Source organism: Euleptes europaea, chromosome 1 (assembly GCF_029931775.1).
Source record: "Euleptes europaea isolate rEulEur1 chromosome 1, rEulEur1.hap1, whole genome shotgun sequence".
NCBI lineage: Eukaryota > Metazoa > Chordata > Lepidosauria > Squamata > Sphaerodactylidae > Euleptes > Euleptes europaea.
The window spans coordinates 166,424,223-166,450,006 of NC_079312.1; the positions used below are offsets into that span (position 1 = coordinate 166,424,223).

Here is a 25,784-nt window from a genome sequence, read left to right on the forward strand (position 1 = left end):
CCTTCTGCATGCCAAGCAGAGGCTCTACCACTGAGCCACAGCCCCTCCCCTAAACAGTCACACATGAACACATGAAGCTGCCTTATACTGAACCAGACCCTTGGTCCATCAAAATCAGTACTGTCTACTCAGACCAGCAGCGGCTCTCCAGGGTCTCAGGCAGGGGTCTTTCACATCACCTACTTGCCTAGTCCCTTTAACTGGAGATGCCGGGGATTGAGCCTGGGACCTTCTGCATGCAAAGCAGATGCTCCCCTAAACAGTCACACATGAACACATGAAGCTGCCTTATGCTGAACCAGACCTTTGGTCCATCAAAATCAGTATTGTCTACTCAGGCTGGCAGCGGCTCTCCAGGGTCTCAGGCAGGGGTCTTTCACATCACCTACTTGCCTAGTCCCGTTAACTGGAGATGCCGGGGATTGAACCTGGGACCTTCTGCATGCCAAGCAGACGCTCCACCACTGAGCTACAGCCCCTCCCCATTCGTTCTGGCACGGCAAGTTCTGCTGCTTGTACCACCCCCGTGCACCCAGGTTGCATTTTTTTGGGGAGCAGTATTTTGTTTTGCTTTTTTTTAAAAAAAGTTATACATCTAGTTTTCCACTTAAGGTTCGGTATTTATGCGGCAGCGGCGTTTTCAGCCGCCCCTCTTCTGAACTCACGTATGGGGGCAATCCCTGTCTGATAGTTATGTTTATTTAGGTATTTATATGCTGCTTTCCTATTGTAGGGAGACGAAAAACAGCTTACAACATTGTTCTTCTTTTTTATCCATTTCATCTTCACAACAGCCACCCTGTGAGGTATGGAAGGCTGAGAGAGAGTGACAGGCCCAAGGTCACCCAGTGAACTTACATGGCAAAATGGGGAGTCAAACCTTTGTCAAAGATGCACTAGTTCTGTTCGGGTTTTGGTAGATACGTTTAAGCAACAACACCCCCCCCCCCCGCAAGTAAACCCTAAACAAAAAAATCCTATTCCGTGAGCACCAAGTTTTTGTCAAAATTAGTTCCCTGTAGGATTGAGGCTGCTACTGTATATCACGAAGCGTACTGTATATTGAAAATGCATTCTGTATATTTGTAGCATTGAGGGGAATGAATGGATGGTGCTCAGGTACAAAAGAACAAGTGACCTCTTTCCTGAACTTTTGTTCTATTTGTAGTGAGTGTAAAACTGTCAAATTTAGGACTGCATCACAAAATAGTTGCTAAGCAGAAAGTCCTTGTATCACATGAACACATGAAGCTGCCTTATACTGAATCAGACCTTTGGTCCATCAAAGTCGGTGTTGTCTACTCATACTGGCAGCAGCTCTCCAGGGTCTCAGGCAGAGGTCTTTCACATCACCTTCTTGCCTATTCCCTTTGAGATGCTGGGGATTGAACCTGGGACCTGCATGCCAAGCAGATGCTCTACCACTGAGCCACAGTCTTTCCCCTCAGAGCTAGTATGATGGAATTGATGGCATGGCTCGGCCATGGAGCACCTCTATTGTCATGGACAGCATCTCACACTTTCTGTGTGCATCTTCAGCTAAAAAGATCAGGTAGCGGTTGCTTTGAAAGACTTGTGCCTGAGACCCTGGAGAGCCTCTGCTTGTCCCAATAGAAAAGACTGACCTTGATAAACCAGGGGTTTGACTCAGGGTAAGCCAGCTTCATGTGCTCATGAAAGCTATATGAGCATCTTAAGAAGGAACAACAATATAGAGTCCTGTATAAGGGGACTGAAAGATTGTTCTTGCTCCTCCTTGAAATGACACCTACTTGAAAGAATCTCATTTCTTTCAAATTCTTACTGAAAGCTTACTTGTTTCAACTGCTGAATTACAACTAATAATGAAGCTCAAGATAATGCGTTCTCCTAGATTGAATAGAGATATGGGATTCCTGTCTCATTACCAATGCTGATTTCTCCATGCCTACTACCCCTCTGCATATCACACCTAATCCAATCATGCCTGCTAATGTCATTTACTTGCTTTTGACATTTACATGCTATTGCCATTGGGTATCCAATTCACTCTTCTCTACTTAAGGATAGATGGACTCACCTGCTAGCTGTATCTGAAGAAATGAGCTGTGGCTCACGAAAGCTCATACCATGCCAGAAATTTTGTTAGTCTTTAAGGTGCTACTGGACGCTTGCTCTTTTCTATTACTTGTTTCAAGGAACTTTTTCCAATTGACAACATTTCCTTATATTAACATCTTGATACTCTTGCACATTCAGTAGTAAATGACTGGCGGGGGCGGGGGGCTGATGGAGTTGCTAATTCTATAAAATGGCATGATGATCTGAAGTAAAAAATCATCACACGTTATGAACTTTAGCTAGATTTAAATTTATTTTTGTATCAAGGGGGAACTTTGTCAGATTCCTATTCGTTTATTGCTGCAGTAGGCTAGCAAGGTTACCCCACTGGTCCTTTTGACCATTATATCACATTGGCTCTCTTATGTGGGCACCAGTTGCGTGCCTGATGTACCGTCGGTTCCCTCATTTGAGCCAATACACAGATGTCACCGAACCTCCAGTTTGCTTCCCTGCTGATATGAGCCAGCGTGGGTGTAGTGATTAGAGTATCAGACTAGGATCTGGGAAGTCCAGGTTTGAATCCCTCCTCGTGCTATGCAAGTGCATTGGGTAACAAGAACATAAGAAAAGCCATGCTGGATCAGACCAAGGCCCATCAAGTCTGTGCACAAAGCGGCCAACTAGGTGCCTCTAGGAAGCCCACAAACAAGACAACTGCAGCAGCAGCATCCTGCTTGTTTCCTCATCACCCAATGTAGCAGGCATGCTCCTCTGATCCTGGAGAGAATAGGTATGCATCGTGACTAGTACCCATGGATAGCACTCTCCTCCATGAACATGTCCACTCCCTTCTTCAATACTTCCAGGTTGGCAGCCATCACCCCATCCTGGGGCAGGGAGTTCTACAATTTAACTATGCGTTGTGTGAAGAAATACTTTTTATCTGTTTTGAATCTCTCACCCTCCAGCTTCAGCACATGACCCCGCATTCTAGCATTAAGAGAGAGGGAGGAAAGCTTCTCCCTGTCCACTGTCTCCATACCATGCATAATTTTATAGACCTCTATCATGTCTCCCCTTAACCGCCTTCTTTCCAAGCTAAACAGCCCTAAGCGTTTTCACTGCTTTTCATAGGGCAGTTGCTCTAGTCCTTTGATCATTTTGGTTGCTCTTTCCTGCACCTTCTCAAGCTCTGCAATATCCTTTTTTAGGTGTGGTGACCACCTAAACCTTGGGCCAGTCACACTCTCTCAGCCTCACCTACCTCACAGGGTTGTTGTGAGGATAAACTGGAGGAGGAGGTGAGAACTGTGTATGCTGCCTTGAGCTCCTTGGAGGGGAGATAGGGGAGGGGGGAAATGTACGAGATACATGGGGAATGCTGCCCATGCTTTGTAAGGCCTGGGGGATTTCTGCACATAACATCCTGGTCACTTGCACTATGCAAATTCATCATTCTCTGAGTCGCTGGTATTCCTGGGTGTGGAGTGCTGAGATTTATCTATTTGGCCACTGTAATGTAGCAGTTTACATGGTAATGCTGGGCTTTCTGTAGTCTTGCATCAAGAATTTGTTTCTGTAGATAATTATTTTGTTGCAGGTTGGAATTGTGCTTTGTAGGGTCAAAAAAAACCAAAAGCAGATTCAGATTTATTAATACAGCACAAGCCAGTAAAAACACATGTATTTATAGCAATTCAGCCAAAAAAAGTCCTAATTAAAATTTCCAAATAATTTATAATAGACTATAATAGACCAACTTATGATTTAATCTAATTGCAATTGCCCAACATTAGGGGTCGAACCTTTATATGCTATTGCACAAAATTTGGCTACCTGTTTTGCCATCTGGGCATTCCCCTTCCAGAGGAGACTCTTAATTCTCCCTTCATCTGGGCAGACTGTGATTTGGTTGATCAGGGGAATGACTAGCTTACAACGAGCTTCCTCGAAGAAGGAGCACTTGAGCAAAACATGCTCTGTAGACTCCAATTCCCCCGACTTACAAGGGCACCCCCAAAAGCACGTTTACTGTGTTTTCCCAGATACGCTGTAATTATGAAAGTAAATGTAGGAAGATTCCGGAACAAGCTCTGCCACTAGCTAAAACGCACCGGCCAGTACTGTCATGTCTTTTATCCTGGCTCTGGAGGTTCTTTGCCACGCTGATCAACATGCATTTCTCTCTGTCCATTTCCAGACAGGTGGGTCAATAAACCTTTCTTAACCTGCAGGCCCAAACCAGAGGAGGAAACACATCGCAGCGGGCGTGCGAGAAGGACCTCAGCGTCCTTTTCTCCAGGGCGGGCCATCCGGCCGGAGAAGTTAGGTTTGGTGTGACTCGTCCGCAGCAGCAGCGCAGTCTGTAGCTTTCCCCAGCTTTAACAGTGCTGGTGGGGGGGACTTGCTGCGTGCCGTTCTGGGCTCTCCAACTCCAGAAAGATGTCAACAAAGTGGAAGGTATTGGACGGGACCAGCGCAGAAACGATTTACTGAAAAAAATCTTTGTAGTCGTAAAATTCTTTCGTGGGCGAGAGAGAAAAAGCGTAAGGACTTGGCGTAATCTACGTATTGAGGACTGTCTGACTATCGCGATGGCTCAGGTAACAGGCCCTGGTTCTCCCATCCTGTCCAACAGGAATTCTTCATTACAGGAGGTGGCTACGAAGGGCCCTCAACAATGATCTGTTCTGTGGAACGTGAACAGTTTAGCTCTTGATGGCCAGCAGCAGTGGCTTACTGTCCTCTTCCCGCCAGCTTCAGAAAGGGCAGATGGTACCACGTTGCCATCCTTGTCTCCCTGCTCAGCTGAGCAGCTCTTTTTCCCGTTCAGAATAGATGCCAATGGGAGATGAAAGACACTTCAGACCTTTGCCAAAGCTGCTCAGGGGAGGATGCCAAGGCACTCTTTCTCTCCCCTAGTGCTTCCTGTTCTCCTTTCCTTTATCCCTTAGAAGCTCCTTGATCCACTGATCTTGAGCAGCGTAAATCTAATGTTTGAGGGATATAAGGACTGAAATAAATCTTGCCACTGACAGTGTAGCCTTGGGATCCCTGTCACTTAATAAAAAAGGCATTGTCAGACACAGAGGCATTAGATTTATATGTTAACGGGAGAGATATAACGTGATCTGAGTTCCTCATAAAAGCGCATTCCAAGAGGGCATGAGCTAATGAATGCTTCTTGTTCTCCAGCTTTAGTAGGATACGGGCGTGGTACAGTAAGCGGTGGAGGAATCTGGACAAAGTCGCCTCGCGGGCCCGTTGCTGCCTGCAAGTCACCAGTTATCCATCCCTCCTCCGGTCAGTTGCAAGAGCAATAGATGGCCTTTGCACCTGGCGTCCCTGCATTGTGATGCAGTGTTCAGAACCTGTTCAGCTCTCAGGAAAACTGTCTGGGCTGGCCTCCGTTTCGCTTAATTAGTTGAAATATTCATATCCTGCCTCCCTCACACACATACACCCCCAGCCAACAACAGGGGCTCAGACAGTAGTAGAACTATCCACGATAGAAAATAAAGAGTTTAAAAGCAGGTGTTAGATCAAAATGTATTTTAGTTCATGCACATGAAGGAAATTGGCTCCCTGTTATCTCTACATAAGGGTTTGCAGGTCTAAGAACATAGTAGATAAATTTGCATGAACCTGGTCCAGGGTTGACTTGGTTTACTTTTGTATGTGCCTGCTAGGCCCAGATGTCCCCTGTTTTGTTTTTCTCCCCTTAGCATTCTGTCCTTAGGACAAGCAAAGCACCAAAGAGACAGCAGGGAAACTCAAAACAGTTCTCTCACTGAACAAATACATTATACTCTAGAATGTTAGAGATTGAACTGGGACATAAGGCCTACTCACACCCTGGGTAGATACATAATTTTTAAAATATAACTGAACAGTAGATATAAGATTTTTGATTCATTATTGTAATTCCCCATCCCCTCTACCCCCCTTTTTATGTTCACTTCTTTTAATCCTAAAGTAAATCTTTTAAAAATCGGGGGGTGGGGTGGGGATGAACAGTTCACGCACTGGGTTTTTAAGGGCGGCAGGCAGAATGAATTGATTGTTTCCTTCCATTCTTTTCTCCCTTGCCAAGGGGGAGTGCTCTAACTTCTGTTTGAATGATTTTAGGTCATTAAATACTGTGATGCCTTCGTTGCATCTGTATTTATTCCTTGATTGGCACAAACGTTGGCCTGGCTGCTTCCGTGCACTGAAGCCCTGTGCCCTGCTCATCCAGCAGTGTGCGGCCACTGTACTGCAACGGTGCCCTCATTGGACCCAGGAGCCAAAACCATTTCGGATGTGTACCCTTCAGCTTCTGCTGTGGAGGGGCCAGGTGCTCTGCCGCCTTCCTTGGATCGCTTAATGCTTTCTTTGTTTCCCTTTGAGGGCTGCTTCCAGTATTGCATTCCTTAGGCGCCTTTTGAAAATTCATGCCCAGAAGCAGCCAGATGGCAGAGAGCCAGCGTGGTGTAGTGGTTAAGAGCGGTGGACTCTAATCTGGAGAACCGTGTTTGACTCCCCATTCCTTCACTTGAGCGGCAGATTCTAATCTGGTGAACTGGGTTTGATTCCCCACTCCTCCACATGAGCAGTGGATGCTAATCTGGTGAATCTAGTTGGATTCCCCACTCCTCCACATGAAGCCAGGTGGGTGACCTTGGGCCAGTCACAGCTCTCTCAGCCCCACCTACCTCACAAGGTGTCCGTTGTTGGGAGGGGAAGGCGATTGTAAGCCAGTTTGATTCTTCCTAAAGTGGTAGAGAAAGTCGGCATATAAAAGCCAACTGTTCTTCTAAAGGCTGCCACTTTGATGCCAGAAAGCTCAAACACTGGTGAATTCTGGGTAAAGGTATCTGGGGACTTGCCAAGGGCAGACGTCACACTTGGGATGCCCCAAAGTTTCTGCTGTTTCCTCGCTTTTCCCTCGCACAGGTTTTTAAAGTGAGTCAGATGCCCAGGAGAAAAACCAGTGCAGTAACCTGAGCTTGCCTATCCCCCTGTTGTTTTCACGCACCCCACTTATGACTTAGGGATGCTTGTGTAAGACTCTTGGAAAACTCATCCGGTAAATGATGTATGGAGGTAACCTTCCAGATCTACAGGCACACCTTTGTAACCCACCAGAACTGCACCTGTGCTACTGCAGTCTTGTAAACGGCATCCTGCAAGGTCAGCAGTGGCGAGCAAGACCTGGTTCACACATGCTGGGGTGTGAGGGGGTAGAATGGACCCCTCCGCTTCTGACTGCAAATGGAAGACTGCTCCCCTTCCATTGAAAACATCCTGCCAGACTAGCTTTCTTATTGGCGAGATGTAATGCCCTGGACTCGGCCGAGACACAAGGGCGATACAATAAAATGACTGCAGAAGAACGAACATGCCCATTTTGTCCGGATCAAGTAGACTCCCTAGCCCACATTGTTTTAGCATGTCTACAAAATAATATTGCACGAAATAAATATATCACTCGCTGGATAAAACGGCTAAAAACGCTTTCTGAGAAGTGGATACTGTGTTATCTGCTGTTGACTAGATTGGTGAATTGCGTGAGAGATGTGGCGATTTTTCTCTTTATAGTGTCAAGAAAAAAATTGAATTCCATTTCCCCTTTGTAAAGGGTGATGTGGTTGATGGATAGCCAGTGGCTGTTAAATCTAGGGAAAGAAAAAGAAAATATCCTGCGTGTACAAAATTAGCACAGCAGGTTAAGAAGGGGGATGCAGCTTTTCTCCCGGCTTTGATAGGCATTTGCTTGGAGTTCTTTTCTTTTTTTTAATGCAAAGGAGCATTCAGTCCTGAAACAAATGTCAGTAAACAGCTGGGCTTCCAGTCCAGGACGTGCAGCCCACTCTGTCAACTTAGGGTTGTACCCCCTCATTCTCATGCTTCCGCATGTGTGAATGGTACTTAAGACATGCTTCCAGGGGTGGTGTCATAGAATCACAGAGTTGGAAGGGGCCATACAGGCCATCTTGTCCAACCCCCTGCTTAATGCAGGATCAGCCTAGAGCATCCCTGACAAGTGCTTGTCCAGCCTCTGCTTAAAAACTGCCAGCAAGGGGGAGCTCACCACCTCCCTAGGTAGTAGATTCTGCTGTCAAACAACTCTTACTGTAAAAATTTTTTTCCTAATATCCAGCCGGTATCTTTCCTCCCGCAAAAGCCGCCTCCTTTCTTTTCTTTTGAAGGCACAGATCTGCAAGCTGACTAGGAACGATTGTAGACTTGTTTGAGTGATTGTATTGATTAAGATCTCTTTTTGGCCTTTGTACCTCTTTGGAGAAAAGCAGTCCAAAAATATTTAAACAATGCACATCATGGCCTCTTCTTGAGTGCCAGCAAAGAAAAGAAGTATGCGTATAAAGTTGGTTCATGTTTTCTTTGTTGAGGAAATTGATAAATTAACTCTTCTCCCCAGGCCTTACTTGAGGCCTGCTCTCCATTAGGTGCTGGCATTCCATCATCTGTGTATCAGATAGTAAAGTGAGGGGCTTGTACCAATTATAAAAGTTGCAACGCCAGGCGGCCCGCAGAGTAGGCTATCTACATACTTGGGAGGAGAATAAGAGTTGGTTTTAGTATGCCAATTTTCTCTACCTTTTAAGGAGAATGAAACCGGCTTACAATCACCTTCCCTTCCCCTCCCCATGACAGACATCCTGTGAGGTAGGTGGGGCTGAGAGAGCTCTATAGGAGCTGTGACTAGCCCAAGGTCCCCCACTGGCTTAATGTGTAAGAGTGGGGGAACCAACCCGGTTCATCAGATTAGAGTCCGCCGCTCATGTGGAGGAGTGGGGAATCAAACCCGGTTCTCCTCATTAGAGTCCACCACTCCTAACCACTGCACCATGCTGGCTCCCCAGGCATGCAGAAAAACGACTTGGTAAATTTAGCCGAAAGAAAGAAACTGCACAAAGCATCCTGATGCAACAGGGGCATGCTCCAGTGAGCATGGAACATTGTCAGCAATCTAGAGTCAGTTAAAGGGGGGAAATACTACAGAGAGGTGGGAAAATTGGCTGGCAGAAGCTTCTGAGTTGTAGGTTCTTGGAGGGGGCTAGGTTTTGGTTGTGTGCAAGGGATTTCCAAATCCTCCCCCCCACCAATTCTCACAATTCCTTGCAGAAGCCTTGTTGAAAAATGTGTTGTAAATCACATCGCAGCCAGCAGCTTCGGTCTTGCTATCTCCAATTACGCTCTGTTCCCCGCCCCCCCCCCCCACTTTGTATTTGTCTCTCCCTAGGCAAGTCTCCTGGCCTGCGAGGGTCTCTCCGGGGTTTGCCTTGTGCCAACTGTTGCCAGCAAGAAGATGATGCCGAAGCAAAGCTCCAAGCAGGTGGAGAACGGAGAGAGAGGGGGTGCCCCAAATATGTTGGTATGGGGCAGCCCATTTACAGCTTATCTGCTCCTAGGTGCCCTCTTCTACTTGTGCCAGTGGGGGTGACCAAGCAGAAAGAGCCAGGACAGGGATCGCAGCGGGTAGGGTTCGGGGGTGACGTTGCCAGCATTGGTTTGACGTGCTGTCCTGCTTTTCTGTCTGCCAAGGGTCACCGCAAAGAGAGTGAGAAATCTCGCAGCCGGAAGGAAGAAGAAACAACCGAAGGGTCCCAACCTAAAAAATCCCTTAAAAAGGCAGGTAATCTTACATAGTACAGCGTAGACAGAACCATCTTCCTGTCCCTATGTAGCCATCATATGGTAAACCTTGTGGGACTGGAAGGGTACCTATCACTTAGAACTGGCCGTTTCTCAGAGTACTGGGCATTCTCCTTCATTGGAAGCAGTAATTGACTCCCCTCCAGGTTGGTTGCTTTAAAATGCATTTTCCAAATAAATTGCTTCTTCCAATTGATATGTGGGACACTGAAGAACAGGAACCATAGGAATTTCCCATTCTGCATATTAAGGACATAAGAAAGGCCATGCTGGATCAGACCAAGGTCCATCAAATCCAGCAATCTGATCACACAGTGGCCAACCAGGTGCCTCTAGGAAGCCCACAAAGGACTGCAGCAGCATTGTCCTGCCTGTGTTCCACGGCACCCAATATAATAGGCATGCTCCTCTGATCCTGGAGAGAATAGGTAATACATCATGACTAGTAGCCATTTTTACTAGTAGCCATGAATAGCCCTATCATTAGAAAGGTCATGCTGGATCAGACCAAGGTCCATCAAGCCCAGCAGTCTGTTCACACAATGGCCAACCAGGCGCCTCTAGGAAGACCACAAACAAGACGACTGCAGCAGCATAATCCTGCCTATCTTCCGCAGCAACTAATATAATAGGCATGCTCCTCTGATCCTGGAGAGAATAGGTAATACATCATGACTAGTATCCATTTTGATTAGTAGCCATAAATAGCCCTCTAGCACTAACCAGGAAGTGCCGGAGGCAGTACCCAAAGACAGGCGCTCCCCAGCTGGGGGGTGTTGCACAGTTTCTGCCTTACGGAAACCGTCACCTATGCAGACCTTGCGATCCTCCCAGGTCTGTTGCTCAACCTAGTGGGGATCAGAGCAGTTGCGTTGTGACTTGTGGGGATGGCAGCATAGTGAGTTGGTGCATCTCAGCACTAATGCACATGCACAGACATGTCCTGATTGTAAAGGCATCTCTAAAATTCGTCTTCTAATTGTTGCCAAATGAGGGTATGTAGGAAGCTCAAAGCACAGTCCAAAACAGTATATCACCCTATCGACTTCAGTGGGCTTAGAAGGATGTAACTCCGTTTAGGATTGCATTGTCATACAACAGCTAGATTCAAGCCCAGTTGTACCTTAGAAACTGAAAACATTTTCGAAGGTATGAGCTTTTAAGAGTCAAAACTTTTGAGAGCCAGCTTGATGTAGCGGTTAAGAGGGGTGGTTTGGAGCTGTGGACTCTGATCTGGAGAACCGATTCCCCACTCCTCCACATGAGCGGCAGAGGCTAATCTAGTGAACTGGATTTGTTTCCCCACTCCTACACATGAAGCCAGCTGGGTGACCTTGGGCTATTCACAGCTCTCCTAGAGCTCTCCCAGCCTCACCTACCTCACAACGTATCTGTTGTGGGGAGGGGAAGGGAAGGTGATTGTAAGCTGGTTTGAGTCTCCCTTAAGTGGAAGAGAAAGTCGGCACATAAAAACCAACTACTCTTCTTCATCATCATATCTAACACCGGGAGCTTTGACTCTCAAAAGCTCATACCCTGAAAATCTTGTTGGTCTCTAAGGTGCCCGTGGCACAGAGTGGTAAGCTGCAGTACTGCCTTCCAAAGCTTTGCTCACAACCTGAGTTCGATCCCGACAGAAGTTGGTTTCAGGTAGCCGGCTCAAGGTTGACTCAGCCTTCCATCCTTCTGAGGTCGGTAAAATGAGTACCCAGCTTGCTGGGGGTAAAGGGAAGATGACTGGGGAAGGCACTGGCAAACCACCCGGTAAACAAAGTCTGCCTAGAAAATGTTGGGATGTGACATCATCCCATGGGTCAAGAATGGCCTGGTGCTTGCACAGGGGACCTTTACCTTTTTTAAGGTGCTACTGCCGGTCTCATATATAGTTGTTCTGCTGCTGACCAGCACAGCTACCCTCTGAAACTGTCGGTACAGGGAATCAGTTTTTAATCCTGCGTGGTGTAGAGCCCATTCCTGAAAGGGGGAGGGCAAAGAGGAAGAAGACATGCATGTGCAGAAAATGTGGCACTGGGACTAGAATGCCTGCAGCAGCAACTTTTAGAAGCGGCAGTAGGAAGAGAAACAGTCACTGTGTTGATCAGTGATGCCAGAGGCCTAGACCAAAATAAAAAAACCCAACAGCAACAATGACCGAGTAACTTGCAAAATCTTTATATATTGTGTATCCCACGATCCTACAACAAAGCAAGCACTCTCTCTCTCTCTCTCTCTCACACACACACACACACACACACACATATATATAACACTACCAATCGTAATAGAATACTATAAATTCAGTCCAACGGGAAAATCGCCCCAAGACGATATGAAATTAAAGAGTGCACTTCTGATCGAGACCAACATTTAACAGCGCGTAACTCGATTATCCCAATTACATGCGACGATCTAGAGAGGAAATCTATCTACGTAGGATGTACTTAATCATCGTTTTCATCTTGCCATCGGAATGAAGTACATCCTACGTAGATAGATTTCCTCTCTGGATCTTAGCACGTAATGGGACAGTTGAGTTACTCACTGTTATACGTTGGTCTCGATCAGAAGTGCACTCTTTAATTTCATATCGTCTTGGGGCGATTTTCCCGTCGGACTGCATTTATAGAACTCTACTGCAATTGGTAGTGTTATCTATCTATCTATCTGTCTGTCTGTCTGATCTTGGTATACCCACTACGCAATATATGTAGATTTTGCAAGAGGCCTAGACCAGGCATGTTTATGCGCTAGCTGTAAAGATAACCGACAGTGCTGTGATTGCAGATGGTGGTGATCGAACAGAATGGATCCTTCCAGCTCCGGATCCCCAAGAACTTTATTTGCGAGCACTGCCTGGGCGCCTTCCGGAGCAGCTACCATCTCAAGAGGCACATCCTCATTCACACAGGTGAGTGGATCGGTGGGGCAAGGGAGCCAAAGCCCGGCGCCTTTGGCAGCGGCTGAGGACCTTGTCGGGTTGGGGGGGAGTTCCTTCATAGCACTGAGCCAGCAGTTCCGAACCACTTTCCAGGCATCAGGTCCTTGCGGTAAAACGTGCTCTGTGGACAACTTGAGTTAAGAAAGTTGTCTTTTTTTTCCCCAGTGGGGTGGGAGGAACCCCCAGGAACAGGATATTGAGTTGCTGTGGGAGGGGAGAGGGGAATAACACTCTCTGTCGGTGGAAAGCCTTGTGCCTGTGGAAAAGGCTGCTCTGGATCCAAGCCAGAGTGTGTGTCTGTGTGTGTTTTGTTTTGTTTTCCCCCCCTTTTTAGTGTGGACTGAGACTGCCAGCTGGTTTTATTAATTTGATTTTATTTGCTGTTTGGCTTTTTTAAATTACTGTTTTTTAAAACTACTGTTTGTTGCTTTTACTTCTATGCTAGAAGCTACCTTAAAAGTCACTGGCTGAGAATTGGGATATAATTCAAAAACAAAAACAAATAGAACATTCCCCAGGAGTTCATCATTCCATTTACTTGAGTAGGCCTTGATTATTATATCCACGTTAGCATGAAGCCACACACTTCAACATTCAGAGTTCCTTTGCAAACTTCCTGTTCCTAAGTATTGCTCATCTTGCAGATACAGGTTGAGTATCACTTATCCTGACATCCCATACCCGGACTGATCCAAAAACCATACCCTTCGAGCCGGCATGCAGGCAGATCCATGCTGCCTGCTTTCAATGTTTCCTCTCATCTAAAAAAAATAAAACACAGTGTACATTGTAGGTGGAGACTGGAAGCCTGCCATTGTTAGTTTGTTTGTTGTTGCTCTTGTTTAACAGCTGATACAGCTATTCTGGCAAGATAGTTACACCTTTGCTTTCTGATGGTTCATTGTACACAAAATTATTTTAAAATATTGTTCAAAATTACATTCAGGCTATGTGTCTAAAATGTATATAAAACATAAATGAATTTGGGTCCCATCCCCAAGATATCTCATTATGTATATGCAAAAGTTCCGAAGTGTTCCAGTATACGGAAGGATCTGAAATATGGACCACTTCTAGTCCCAAGCTGTCCGGATAAGGGATACTCAACCTGTAGTCCTTGTGCGAAGGAACAAGTCTTCCATGCCCTGTCCTCACTCAGCCACTAGATGGCCTCTCTTGCTGTGAATTACGTGTTGCTGTGGTCCAGGTAATGCCACAGCATGTTTGCCAACTTCAAGCGGCTAGGAAGAAGGCTAACACTGATGATTATATTAGGGAGCTTTAAAAAAAATCCCAGTCCCTTGAGGGATGAGCACGTGAGGCTGATTCAGTCCATGGTGTCCATCAAGGTCGCAATTGTCTATCGAACTCAGACTGGCAGTGGTTCTCCAGGGTCGCAGGCAGAGGTCTTTCACATCACCTACTACCTGGTCCTTTTAACTGGAGATACCGAGGATTGAACCTGGAACCTTCTGCATGCCAGGCAGATGTTCTATTTCTGAACCACAGCCCCTCCCAAAGGACACAATTTTCCTCTCTTGCAGCCTACAGCTTGAATGATACATCTTGAATAATGGTGATTTGTATTGTTTATTGTTGTTACAGCCGATGGCCAGCATAATGGTGATTTGTAAGCACCACCTTTCTCTTCCTCCCCCCACCCTTCCAAACATACCTGCTTTTTGCTTGTGGTCCAGTGTGGTTTGAATTCCACTGGGGTGGATAGGTTGCCCTCCCTCTCTGCAGGAGATTGGAAGGAAATTGACTTTTGGTCTCTTATGCGCTGGACTGGGAAGGGTGGGAATGTGTGAAGAAGAGCTACGAAAAAGCTTGCTGCTTGGATCTGGAGATCTTGCACAAGGGACCACGCGAATGAGTACCAGTGGTTTGGTCTTACACATGTGCAGGTTCCTGTATGCCTTTAACCTCTTTGCTCCTCTGAAGTCTCAGTTCTGCGCAACAGAGCATAGGTCAACTAACTTCAGGCAGACAAAAGGGAGAGAGGAACCTCTCTCACATGACCTACGTCCTCTTGCACTGAACAGTAGCCTCTTCACTGGGGCTTCCATAAGAGACACTTCTGGATATGTTGCATCCTGCTGTTTTGGGAATGGGAGATAGTGCAGGAGCTTAGGAATGTTGGGAATGAGCCGTTCAAGCTCCATTCTTACCCCACAGGCATCTGTTTTCTTGCACGTTTTCCAGGTGAGAAGCCGTTCGAGTGTGATGTTTGCGACATGCGCTTCATTCAGAAATACCACCTGGAGCGCCACAAACGTGTGCATAGCGGGGAGAAGCCATACCAGTGCGAACGCTGCCTGCAGGTAATGTTTCTGCCTCCTCGTTTCTCCTATATTTTGGGGCGTATTCGCGTCTGTCTTGTAGGCCCCCTGGGTTCAGAGCAGAAGGAAGCAATTGCCCTCATCTCCTTAATAAGTGTGTCTTGGGTGGAAATCACTGATGAATGGATACAAAAGGCATTGTGCTGTGGCTGGCGACTGTTCTGGGCAACAGAGATCCCTGGGCATATGTCTAGATCAGAGGTTCCCAAACTGTGCTCCAAGGAGCACTTGGTGCTCCGCGAAACATCTCCTCGTGCTCCGTGAAGAGATTGGAAAGAAAAATACTACTGTCATTCGGTTTAGTATATAGGTCCTAGGTGAAAATGAGTGCTCCATCTGTCAGCAGTGCTGATTCTATGACCGTAGGCAGTTCATGAGAGACAGTTCATGAGAGGGAGGGCATCTGGGCATGGAGTAGGGGTCACTGGGTGTGTGAGGGGGGAGGTAGTTGTGAAATTCCTGCATTGTGCAGGGGGTTGGACTAAATGACCCCGGTGGTTCCTTCCAACTCCATGATTCTATGAATTTCTCTCCTGAAAAGTGCTCCATGACTCAAAAAGTTTGGGAACCTCTGATCTAGATGATCCCATCTCAGTAGCAGAAAACAACTCATAGCTGTGTGTGACAAAGGTTCGTGTTTTTTGATAACGCGTGCATTCCTCGGGCCGGTGGCTCACAGCTGCTTAATCTTTTAGCTGTGAATTCTGCACATGCACGGGATTAATAAATCAGCATAAAAGCTGGAGCTAGCTCAGAATTCTTTGAATCTACTTTGGGGTTGTTTTAAAGCAAGTGTCTTGGCCTTTATGCATGCAGAAAAAATGCGTGGGCCATGTTTTCTCAGAAGTCGGAGGAGGACTGAACAGGACTTTTTAGTAGGGAGCAGGGCTTGAGTTTAGCTTGACGTTTAAAAAAAAATAAAATTCTGCACCCCCAAAAAAGCCAAATTTATATGCCTGTTATTCAATTCAAGTAACATTTGTGTTTTTCTGCTTATTTAAACATAGTAGTCTACTCAAGATGGGTGGAGCAGAGAGTATGCAGGGTATTTGGAAACCTGGAGCTTGGAAACAAATGTCATATGTAAAGGGAAAGATATGGTTTAGCTTGACTAACTGATAAAGTTTTTAGTTGACTAGGGTTTTTTAACCCCTTTTGTGTGAATATATGTCCTGAAGCTCTGCAGTCCTTTTTAGTCTACGGAGAACACTGTCTTAGCCTTAACCGTGGTTTGTTTCATTTGTCCTAGTTAAGGTCCCAAAATGTGGTAGGTGCCATGATTTAGGTTGGTTTCTCTGGAGAACAAGTGTAGGGACTTCTAAATGCAGAGGCGGAGTGGATTTTCTGGTGCATGTGTAATGCTTAGCCATGGTCAACTCAAATCATAGCTTGCAAACTTGCTTCAAACGGTGATTGAGTGTTATGACCTTCAGCCAGTCCTTGACATATTTTAGATATTGTTCTTGAGGTGATCAAGCTAGGACAGTGATTGGTTTTGCTGGCGTGACGGCATGGAATGTTCAGTTGTTCATTGAGCTTGAATAACTTGCAGTTAAGCTGCTGTGAGTAAGGGGAAATTGTCAGTTCGGCTGAAACATCACATGGGGTAGGTAGTCTGTGGACTGGGAAGAGGGATGGGTGCAACATGGGCAGAGCGGTGAGAGAAGAACTTGAAGGACCGGACGGGGTAGTTGAGGATGAGGTTTTAAGGAAAGGGGAAGGTAGGGCAGGGCAAAACGACTCCTAAGGGAATCAAGGGGCTGTGGTAGGATGAAAGAATCATAGAGTTGGAAGGGGCCATACAGGCCGTCTAGTCCAACCCCCTTCTTAATGGAGGATCAGCCTGGAGCAGCAGAAGAAGAAGTGTTGGTTTTTATATGCCAACTTTCTCTGCCACTTAAGAAAGAATCAAACCGGCTTACAATCACCTTCCCCTCCCCACAACAGACACCCTGTGAGGTAGGTGGGGCTGAGAGAGTTCAGAGAGAACTGTGACTAGCCCAAGGTCACGCAGCAGGCTTCATATGGAGGAGCAGGGAATCAAACCCGGTTCTCAGATTAGAGTCCGCCACTCCTAACCACTACTCCTAACCACTACACCATGCTGGCTCTCAGGAAGCAGTCAGGAAAAGGTGGAAGGAGCATAGTGTCCCTAGGCCAATTGTGGCTGCTTCTGCCTCTGCATTGTCATAACAAATGTGAGGGGATTACAGTAGCTGAGAAACTGGGGTGAGGGATGAATCTCGCACACTGGTTAGGGCTCGCCAGCCAGTCCTTTGACAGAGGACTTCTAGTAATGCTTTAAAAAAATAGGTAAAGGTCCCCTGTGCAAGCACCGGGTCATTCCTGACCCATGGGGTGACGTCACATCCCGACGTTTCCTAGGCAGACTTTGTTTACGGGGTGGTTTGCCAGTGCCTTCCCCAGCCATCTTCCCTTTACCCCCAGCAAGCTGGGTACTCATTTTACTGACCTCGGAAGGATGGAAGGCTGAGTCAACCTTGAGCCGGCTACCCAAAACCGACTTCCGTCGGGATCGAACTCAGGTCGTGAGCAGAGCTTGGACTGCAGTACTGCAGCTTGCCACTCTGCGCCACGGGGCTTAACCGTTGTTAAATGTAACAGACCACGCTTAAGTGTGACGATGTCGGCCCGAATGGGACCCCCGTATCTCTCCATAGGACTGCGGGGTCGCCCTTGCGTCCGCTGACTTCCATGCCTGAGCTCCTTCTCTCCCTCTCTCCCTTCCAGAGCTTCTCCAGGACAGACCGGCTGCTGAGACACAAACGAATGTGCCAAGGTTGCCCAAGCAAGTCGTCCGACTCGCAGCTGCTGCTTTAGGTTAAGGGCCCAGAGAGATGAGTTTAGAGGAAGCGGGAAAGCCAACGGAATTCTCTGTGGTCTTTTGTTGTTTGGGGGGGGCAGGAGGGGGGATTCTTTTGTGCTTGCGTTTTCCTACTGGGCATACCCCCCTGTGAAAAGGGGAAGAGCTGAGGCAGGGCACAGACTTTCAGGTAAGGTTTGGAACGCTGTAAATAAGTTGAGGATGAACCGCCCCTTGCAGTTGTGGATAAACTTTGGGGTTGGGGGGTTTTCTTGTGGGAGGAGTGGGTTTCTCTCTTTCTCTCTCTGTTTTGTGGGGTGGGGAAGTTATCACCATTTGCCTCGCGGAAAGGCTTTGAGAGAACTGCTAGGCCTCGCCTGCCGGTCCAGAATGACGGCGCTTTGGAGCTCTGGACTTAACCGATCCTCCGGCTTGCTTGAACCACTGAGCTTGTGAAGACGGGAGGGGAAATATTTTTTAAAGAAGAAAAAGAAGGCAAAAACCCAGCACCAGACTGTTTTACGGAAGGCAACGCACAAGCAATGGATTTAAGAGACAGTGGCCGAAGAGTTTTGATTCCCGGATCTGTAGGAGCCTGTCCCGTGAAAGATTCGCCATAAGGTCAACAGAGCTCTTGCGCCCCCCCCCCCCCCCCGGTATCTAGGTTTGTGATTTTAAGGTTTTTTTTAATCCCTCAGGTTTCAAGAACACAAGGGGGCTGGAGAGGGGGTGGGGCGTGTGCTGCCAGCAATTGTAAACTCCACCTTTGAGGCGGTACTACTGGCACAGTCAACGAGAGGCTTATACCACATCCAGCTGGCTGGAGAGACGTGTCTGGTTACTCCCAGGAAGGGGGGAGGAGCTGCAGTACTTTCCCGCCCCTGTGTACATACCCATGAATTCAGGGTCCGCCCCACTGAAATGCCTCCTCTTGCAGAACTTGAGGGGCTCCTGAGACCTTTGATTTTGAGATAGTTGAAGTCCAAGATCACCAATCTTTAGCCATCCATGCTTTGGCGAATGGGACTCAAAACTCTTTCTGTGCGGTATGGGGGGGATCAGAATTCTGTTTGGGTTCCGTGTGTGGGGAGTAAAGAACGAAGGCCCCCCGTGTAAAGGAACCAGATGTTTGGGGCTCAGGCCCCAGCATGCCTTTTGGTGCCGTTACATCAGTTTCAGCCGCCTCGGCCTACAAGCAGTCATCTTAGGGAAACCACCCTAGGAGAGAAGCAGAGAGAGTCTCTGGATGCTCTTGGCTGCCCACGTGTTCGCTGGCTTCACTGGAAAGAATTTTGCCAAAAGATTGTGCCCAATTCCCCCCCCTCCATCCATAGCCATTCCAGCTGTACTGCTATCTCTTGTTTCGCTTGAAGAAACCGAGGTCACGTGTGATACCTGCTTTTGGTTCAGGCCGTCGTGGGGCTTGTGCGAGGATGGAAAAGTGGAGGGGTGACGCTGTGTCTATCTAGGACTCTCAGTGTCATGAAATGGGTTACCTTCACCTGGTATCCTAGTGTATTATTTGTACTGTAAGCAGAGCTCCCTCCCTTCTCCCTCCCTTAATATGAATTCTCAGTGGCTTCTGCAGGCCTCCAGTTGGGGGGGGGGTGTTCCAGAGCCCATCTGCATTCCTACGTAAGTGGAGGCCTGACGTCTTCCCCTCTCCCTCCCCCCCCCCCCATGAAGTGATTGCAGAAACAAAGGCGTAAACAGAGGCAGGACGCTTTAGATCGAACCGGATTCCTCTAAGGCAATCCAGCGTACTGCCTGCTGGTGCTATCCTCAAGAGGGCGTGCCAGGGGAAAAAATCACTTGGTAACTTGCAAAGATCAGGCTTAGTGTCACGTTCTCGGTTTTTTCCCTAAACGCCTGGCTCCCCAGGCAATTTTCTGAACACTGGCTGGAGCGATACAGCAGTATTGGAGTGCCAGGCCTTCTATTCTAGTGTGCTGTGTTCCTGCTAAGGGTAGTCATTGCTTTGGCACGGTGATTACTGGTGTTACAAAAGGAGCTATTAGGAAAACATAGGGTGCGCCATCCAACTTCCACCACGACTACTTCTATGTTCCTTATGAGGAGCAAGCTGTCTGGCATGAGGTGAGTGTTAAGTTGAAGTTGTTTCCAAACCCCTGTTGGCTATTTCCGCTAACCTGGCCAAGCAGGCACTGAGGAAGGAGAGTTTTTTAAATCCCTTTTGTGCATGTGCTGCCGAGTACAGAAAAGAGATTCTGAGTTATTGGTTACAAAAGCCGGTGTGGTTTCACACAAACACCCTCCCCCTTACTTAGGTGAAGTGAAACAGGAGCCCCTATTTTCACCAAAATTCGCTCCATCACCTATGACTGACTCTCGGTAAGAGCAGCTTGTTGCTGTGTTGGGGGTAGATCAGCAAAAAAGCAATTCATTTGTCCTACAAACATAGTTGCTTTTCACACAAACACACCACACAAAAAAACACAGGAAAAAATGAGCAACCAAATTGTTCTCTTTAATTTCTGGTGACTGCTTTCTCAAAAAGGAAATACAGGGATTATGCTTATTAGAAAGGGAAGAGAGGAAACTTGTTCTATGCCTCAATTGTGTGTGGCAGCATTTTAAATTGGAGAAATTGGTGGGGGGGTCTTTATCAAGCACTAGGCATTGCTGTGGTTATGCCGGCATTGATCTTGCTATAATTGAAACACGATGTTATGAAGTGCATTCAGCAGGCTGGGAACCTGGATTCTTGGGGTGGGGTGCCACCTTTGGCTAACAGTTCCCCACTCTGGTAAGTACTGGTACCAGAGTAATGACCCTTACGTGTCCAGATCTCTCTCAAGCATGTGTTAATTTTTTGCAATATTGAGTTTTGAGGCTCACCTGCAAGAATATGGTTTATAGTGCATGTTGGAAGCTAGTTAGCATCGCATTGCTGTTGAAGGAGTGCTCAAGGGTGACTGTTTTGGTATCCTTGGTTCTGGTTCTTCAGTGCCCAAGCCTGGGAAAGAGGGAATCTGATTTTGTTCGGGGTGATTGGCAGTAGAGCGCACACATTGCTCTGTAACTTTGCACATGCCGTTTTAGGGTCGGCGGTATGGAAATTACCGTGCATCAAATGCTGATGTGCAGGTGATCTTTGCTGCTGGGGTTTTTCTCAGAACCTGGCTAGCATGCATACAGGGGAACCGGCAGGCAGGCTGCATAAATGCTGTAGACGGAGGTGGGTGGACAGGATGTAACTTTCAAGTGCGGCGGCAGCCATCTCCCTTGTACAGTTGGCACACAGCCCATCTTGCGGCTTGTCACTGTACCGCAGGGTGCACAGTTTGGTTCCAGTCAGTTGGGAAGGTGAAGTGTGTGCAAAGCGAGACTCTCTTTTTTTGAAACATCTGCTTTCTTAACCACAGACCTCTCTAATGCTTAGAACCAAATTGCTTGGGGAAGGGGGGATTCTGAAAAAAATAGTCTTGTGTTTTAGTGGGCCGTAGACCAGCGTTTCCAATGATTCCTGTAAAGTGATAAAAAGTCACATCATGTGGTTAAAGCTATTCTTAGACTGTGGCACTTTGGGTTGCAGGTGGAGGGGTACCGTGTTCCCCTGGGAAGGGGAGGCCCTAAAGAGGACACCACAATGTCAAGGGAGAAGGCTGCAGTCTAAAAACCTCCCTGACGTTCTAGTTTTCTACAACCGGGGAGTTTGTTTCTTTTGTTAATGGGGGAGTATTAAAACCTGCAGCTCTGCTTCTCCCCCCCCCCCAGCCTGAAATGGTACACTCCAGGTAAACTTTACCATACAAGTCTGCCAGTTTGTGTACGCTGACCCTCGGTAGCAGTGAGGTCGGTGATAGGGAGCGCACTTAAAGCATCTCAGCATTTCCTGTTTCTGGGGCGGGGGAGATACAACCAAATAAATCAATCAATTACCCCCCACTCAAACCTTCCAATGAATTGACTGCTTCCTGGACCAGTGTTTCATATGAATTAGAAGCTGGTCGCCATATTCAGTGAAAGCAAGCTTCTCTTCAAGGGTGGATTGCGTTGCTTTTTGTTAGTGAAGGTGCGACCTGACCGTCTCTGTTTGCCACTCTGCATCTCGGTGGTTTAGAGTGGCCCAGAGAGGTGATGGCGTCCAAGGGCTCAGCATGCTGGTAATTGTAGGTTTTCCTGTCTTGGTGGCGCCGGCAGGATTTGAGCTTTCGCAACCGTTGGAAAAGAGCTAACGGGACTGCAAAGCCCACCCGGTTCGCAGTGACTTGGAAACGGAGTTCTGCAAATCCTGGTTGCCAGGCATCATCTTACGAAGAGGTATTCCCTTCCTTGTGAAAAGGCAGGATGCCTCTTCTAAGATGGTCCTTGTCAGACTCACACTTGCGTCTACACACAGCTTCTTTCCTTCCTGGATGCTGGAGGGGAAGGGGGGGTGTTATACGGTGGGGCACGTCCCTTTGCCCAGGGTGATCCTTGAGGGCACAGCAGAGTTCTTGGGTGGAACCTCCCTGCGTTTTCATAGACATCAATGTACATTTGGGGTAGCATTCTGTACAATCTGCCATGCCCTGTACCCAGTGTATTTTTCCCCCTGGGAAATGGGAGGACAGTAGGCATCGTTTGTCCGTGGGCATGGCTGGGAACGTGTTGGAACGCAAGGTATCTTTCATGCTGTGTGCACATGAGATACCCCAGGGAATTGCACGCTGGACATATTGTCGGCCCCAGTTTTAAGAATGGACTTGGAGCAAGAAGAGGTGGTGTGGTTCGTACTTATTGATAACACGATCTTTCCGTTGACAACAAGGGGGAGAAAACCCCAGCACTTCTGATTGAAGAGGGAAACCATGAAACTTGACCATGTTGTTTCAGCCTAATATCAAAGTCCAATGACTTATTTTTGTTGTTGCTATTATTCCTTTTCTCCCCATTGCCCTCCTTTAATTCACTTATTTTGCTATGGGGGAGGGAATTGGGGGCAGGGACATACCCAAGGGGTCAGGATCACTTTTAAACTGTAGTTTTTATAAGATGTTATAAACTTGTATCTTTTTACCATTACGGTGTGGTGTCTGTTCCTTTTTTGTGTGTGCACGCGTGTGATCTATTTAGGATACTGAAATAAAATTATGCATGCTTTGTTTCCCCCACCCCCCTGATTTTCAGTGCTTCGCAGCTCAACTGTTATCATACACCCGCCCAAAGATGTTCCATGTGTAATTTTTTTAGGTATATGAGTGACTACCCCACTCATTTCCGAGAAGTAAAAGGAAAGAGCCACACCCTGAGGCCAGTACTGTGGTGGGGGACGTGCCCGCCAGTCCAAAATCTAGTGACCTCAGCCTGGGGAGTCTGAATCTGAACATGGCCCATGTGGAAGTTTTTTAAAAAATCTATTTTTTAATTAGTTCTTTGCTGGTGGAAAGTGCCATCAAGTCACAGCTGACTTATGATGACCCCCCATAGAGTTTCCAAGGCAAGGGACAGTCAGAGGTGGTTTGCCATTGCCTGTCTCCTTGTGGGCTGAGAGAGTTCTGAGAGAACTGAGACCGGCCCAAGGTTCTGAGACCGGCCCAGCAGGCTTCATGTGGACGAGTGGGGAATCGAACTCGGTTCTCCAGATTAGAGTCTTCTGCTCTTAAGAAGTATAGACTGGAGATGGAGGCAGCACGAGGCTCAACAATAACATAAAGAAAGCAAATAAGCCTAAGCTAGTATCGGAAAAGTATTATTTCTTTCATAAAGCAAACTAACAAAACACAAAAATACTCTTAAGAGAAAGCAAAATGTACCACGCTGGGCAATGAAAGAAACAAATAAAATAAAAATACAAATACATACAGCCACATACAGAACATTATCCAGGTGGACTTAAAATAGAGCATCACTGTCACTGTTATAAAATTGTATCCCTGAATGGCTATTTGAAACTGTATCCCTGAGTGGCTGTATGTATTTGTATTTTATTTGTTTCTTTCATTGCCCAGTGTGGTACATTTTGTCTTAAAGCCCTGCGAGGCATCCTAACGTGTGGTGTAACACGCTTTCTCTTAAGGGTATTTTTCTGTTTTGTTAGTTTGCTTTATGAAAGAGATAATACTTTTCCAATACTAGCTTAGGCTTATTTGCTTTCTTTATGTTATTGTGGAGCATCGTGCTGCCTCCATCTCCAGTCTAAACTATTTCAGCACAGATTACCTATTTCCTGAGCTCTTAAGAAGTAAGCAATAAAAGGTCTACTTTAATGTCTGGTTGATGAAACCTGATCCTGGCCACGGTAGCTCCAATGTACAGTTATTAATTTGATTTGTGTCCTGCCTTGTGGACATAAGGACCTCAAAGAAACTTAGGTTTCCAAGTTCAATTTGTACTAAATATTGTCGAAGGCTTTCACGGTCAGAGTTCATTGGTTCTTGTAGGTTATCCGGGCTGTGTAACCGTGGTCTTGGATATACTTCCTTAGGAAAGAAAATTCCAAGACCACGGTTACTCAGCCCGGATAACCTACAAGAACCAATCAATTTGTACTACTTCCACTCCTTCTCTCTCCTCTTCCCCCAAATGCACTGTTTCCTTTTTGCTGAGTTTGGAATGACAAGTGCTGGGTGGTGTACATAGACTCTAGACAGGAATTGTGCCTCTACCTGGTGGAGCAAATGGTGTTTGTTTCTTTCCCTATTATCCCCTGCTCATAAGTTTGAAGGGGCATCTGCCAGACTGGCTGCCAGGAACAGGACTCAAGTTTAGCTTGACCTGCGCCTTACCCACCATTATGTTTTCATAATTCCTACATTGCCCATGGGAAAGCAATGAAGATCCCATCACTGCCCTCTGTCTTCCTGCAGTTGACCTGTATGGGGGGTTGTGGATTCTGTTGCATCAGGTGTAAGGGAATAATTCACAGATGCACCAGAGTGACCCCCACCCCTAACCCAGAAGTATAACCAGAGCAGTGGCATGCTCCAGAAGTGGGCTCCAGGTGGTGAAGGGGGTTGCATTCTAGAAGGACGCTGCTTGACTGTAATGATGCCTCTCCAATAACTGGGTAGAATTGTCCCTATGAATAAGCAAGCTGACCAGAGCTGACCGATGATGTTCCTCTAAGGCAGGGGTGGGGAACCTTTTTTCTGCCAAGGGCCGTTTGGATAACATCATTCGCGGGCCATACAAAATTATCAACTTAAAAATTAGCCTGCTATATTTGGTCAAACATTTAGCCAAGAGGCACAACCGGAGACGGCTCCAAGTGTCTGCCATGTAGAGTGACTCGCTTTTGAGCGGATTGCCAGTCTTAGGTCCTTCTGAGCAAGAGATCTGCCAGGACCCACGAAGGGCCAGACAAAATAATTTCGCGGGCCTTATATGGGCCTGACGTTCCCCACCCCTGCCCTAAGGCAAGCAGCAGGGGGTGCCCTGGGAGTGAAAGGTCTTGGTTCTAATGTGTAGCTGGCCCCTTACAGAGCTATAGGAGATTTCTCTACATGTGCAACCCATTTGAAAACACAAACCTTCTGAAACCAAGTGCCAGTCATATCATAGAATCAGAGTTGGAAGGGACCACCAAGGTCATCTAGTCCAACCCCCTGCACAATGCAGAAATTCACAACTACCTCCCCACGAAGCCCTGCATTTTAATACCAACACTGCCATCTTACGATGTTTAAATACCAGTTATGCCGTGATGCTCTTCCCCCCCACCCAATAATTGTTTTGATGGGACAGGGAACATGATTTGTTAGAGACCCTTTCACAGAACCACAATTCAAGGCGCTTACTTATAAGAAATTCATTATTCAGCTTGCATGTTTGTGCTGCTACGGTTGTCTGATGGTGCCTTAATTGACTGGAGAATCACTGGGGCTATCCTGTTTTATCCTCACAAGCCCTGTGTGGTAGGACCACCTTTAAGAGATTATTTCCTGAGTGCTGTAGCTTGAGCAGGGATCTGAACCCAGCTTTCTCCAGCCCTTTAAACTTTAATCCAGTTTTAGGCTGTTTTTCCCCCTTCCAG

The 25,784-nt window shown here is 47.0% G+C and overlaps 1 protein-coding gene across 4 annotated transcripts; it reads left to right on the forward strand.

Annotated features, from left to right (window-relative positions):
* The first annotated feature begins 4,338 nt into the window (after positions 1-4,338).
* ZNF740 (zinc finger protein 740) lies at positions 4,339-17,874 on the forward strand. 4 transcript variants are annotated; one of them, XM_056864113.1, is made up of 6 exons: positions 4,339-4,503; positions 9,290-9,421; positions 9,592-9,678; positions 12,487-12,610; positions 14,846-14,964; positions 17,734-17,874. In XM_056864113.1, the coding sequence occupies exons 1-6, from the start codon at positions 4,486-4,488 to the stop codon at positions 17,821-17,823; spliced, it is 570 nt and encodes a 189-aa protein (XP_056720091.1). In that variant the 5' UTR covers positions 4,339-4,485; the 3' UTR covers positions 17,824-17,874. The 4 variants fall into 4 exon arrangements, with proteins under 4 accessions (XP_056720091.1, XP_056720107.1, XP_056720099.1 ...); XM_056864129.1 differs by having other exon boundaries at positions 9,290-9,382; XM_056864121.1 differs by having other exon boundaries at positions 4,356-4,646.
* The last annotated feature ends 7,910 nt before the right edge of the window (positions 17,875-25,784 follow it).

Coding starts and splice junctions, on each gene's coding strand:
- ZNF740 (XM_056864113.1), top strand. Junction 9,422..9,591: donor GGGGTGCCCCAAATATGTTG/GTATGGGGCAGC, acceptor CTGTCTGCCAAG/GGTCACCGCAAAGAGAGTGA. Junction 9,679..12,486: donor CTAAAAAATCCCTTAAAAAG/GCAGGTAATCTT, acceptor CTGTGATTGCAG/ATGGTGGTGATCGAACAGAA.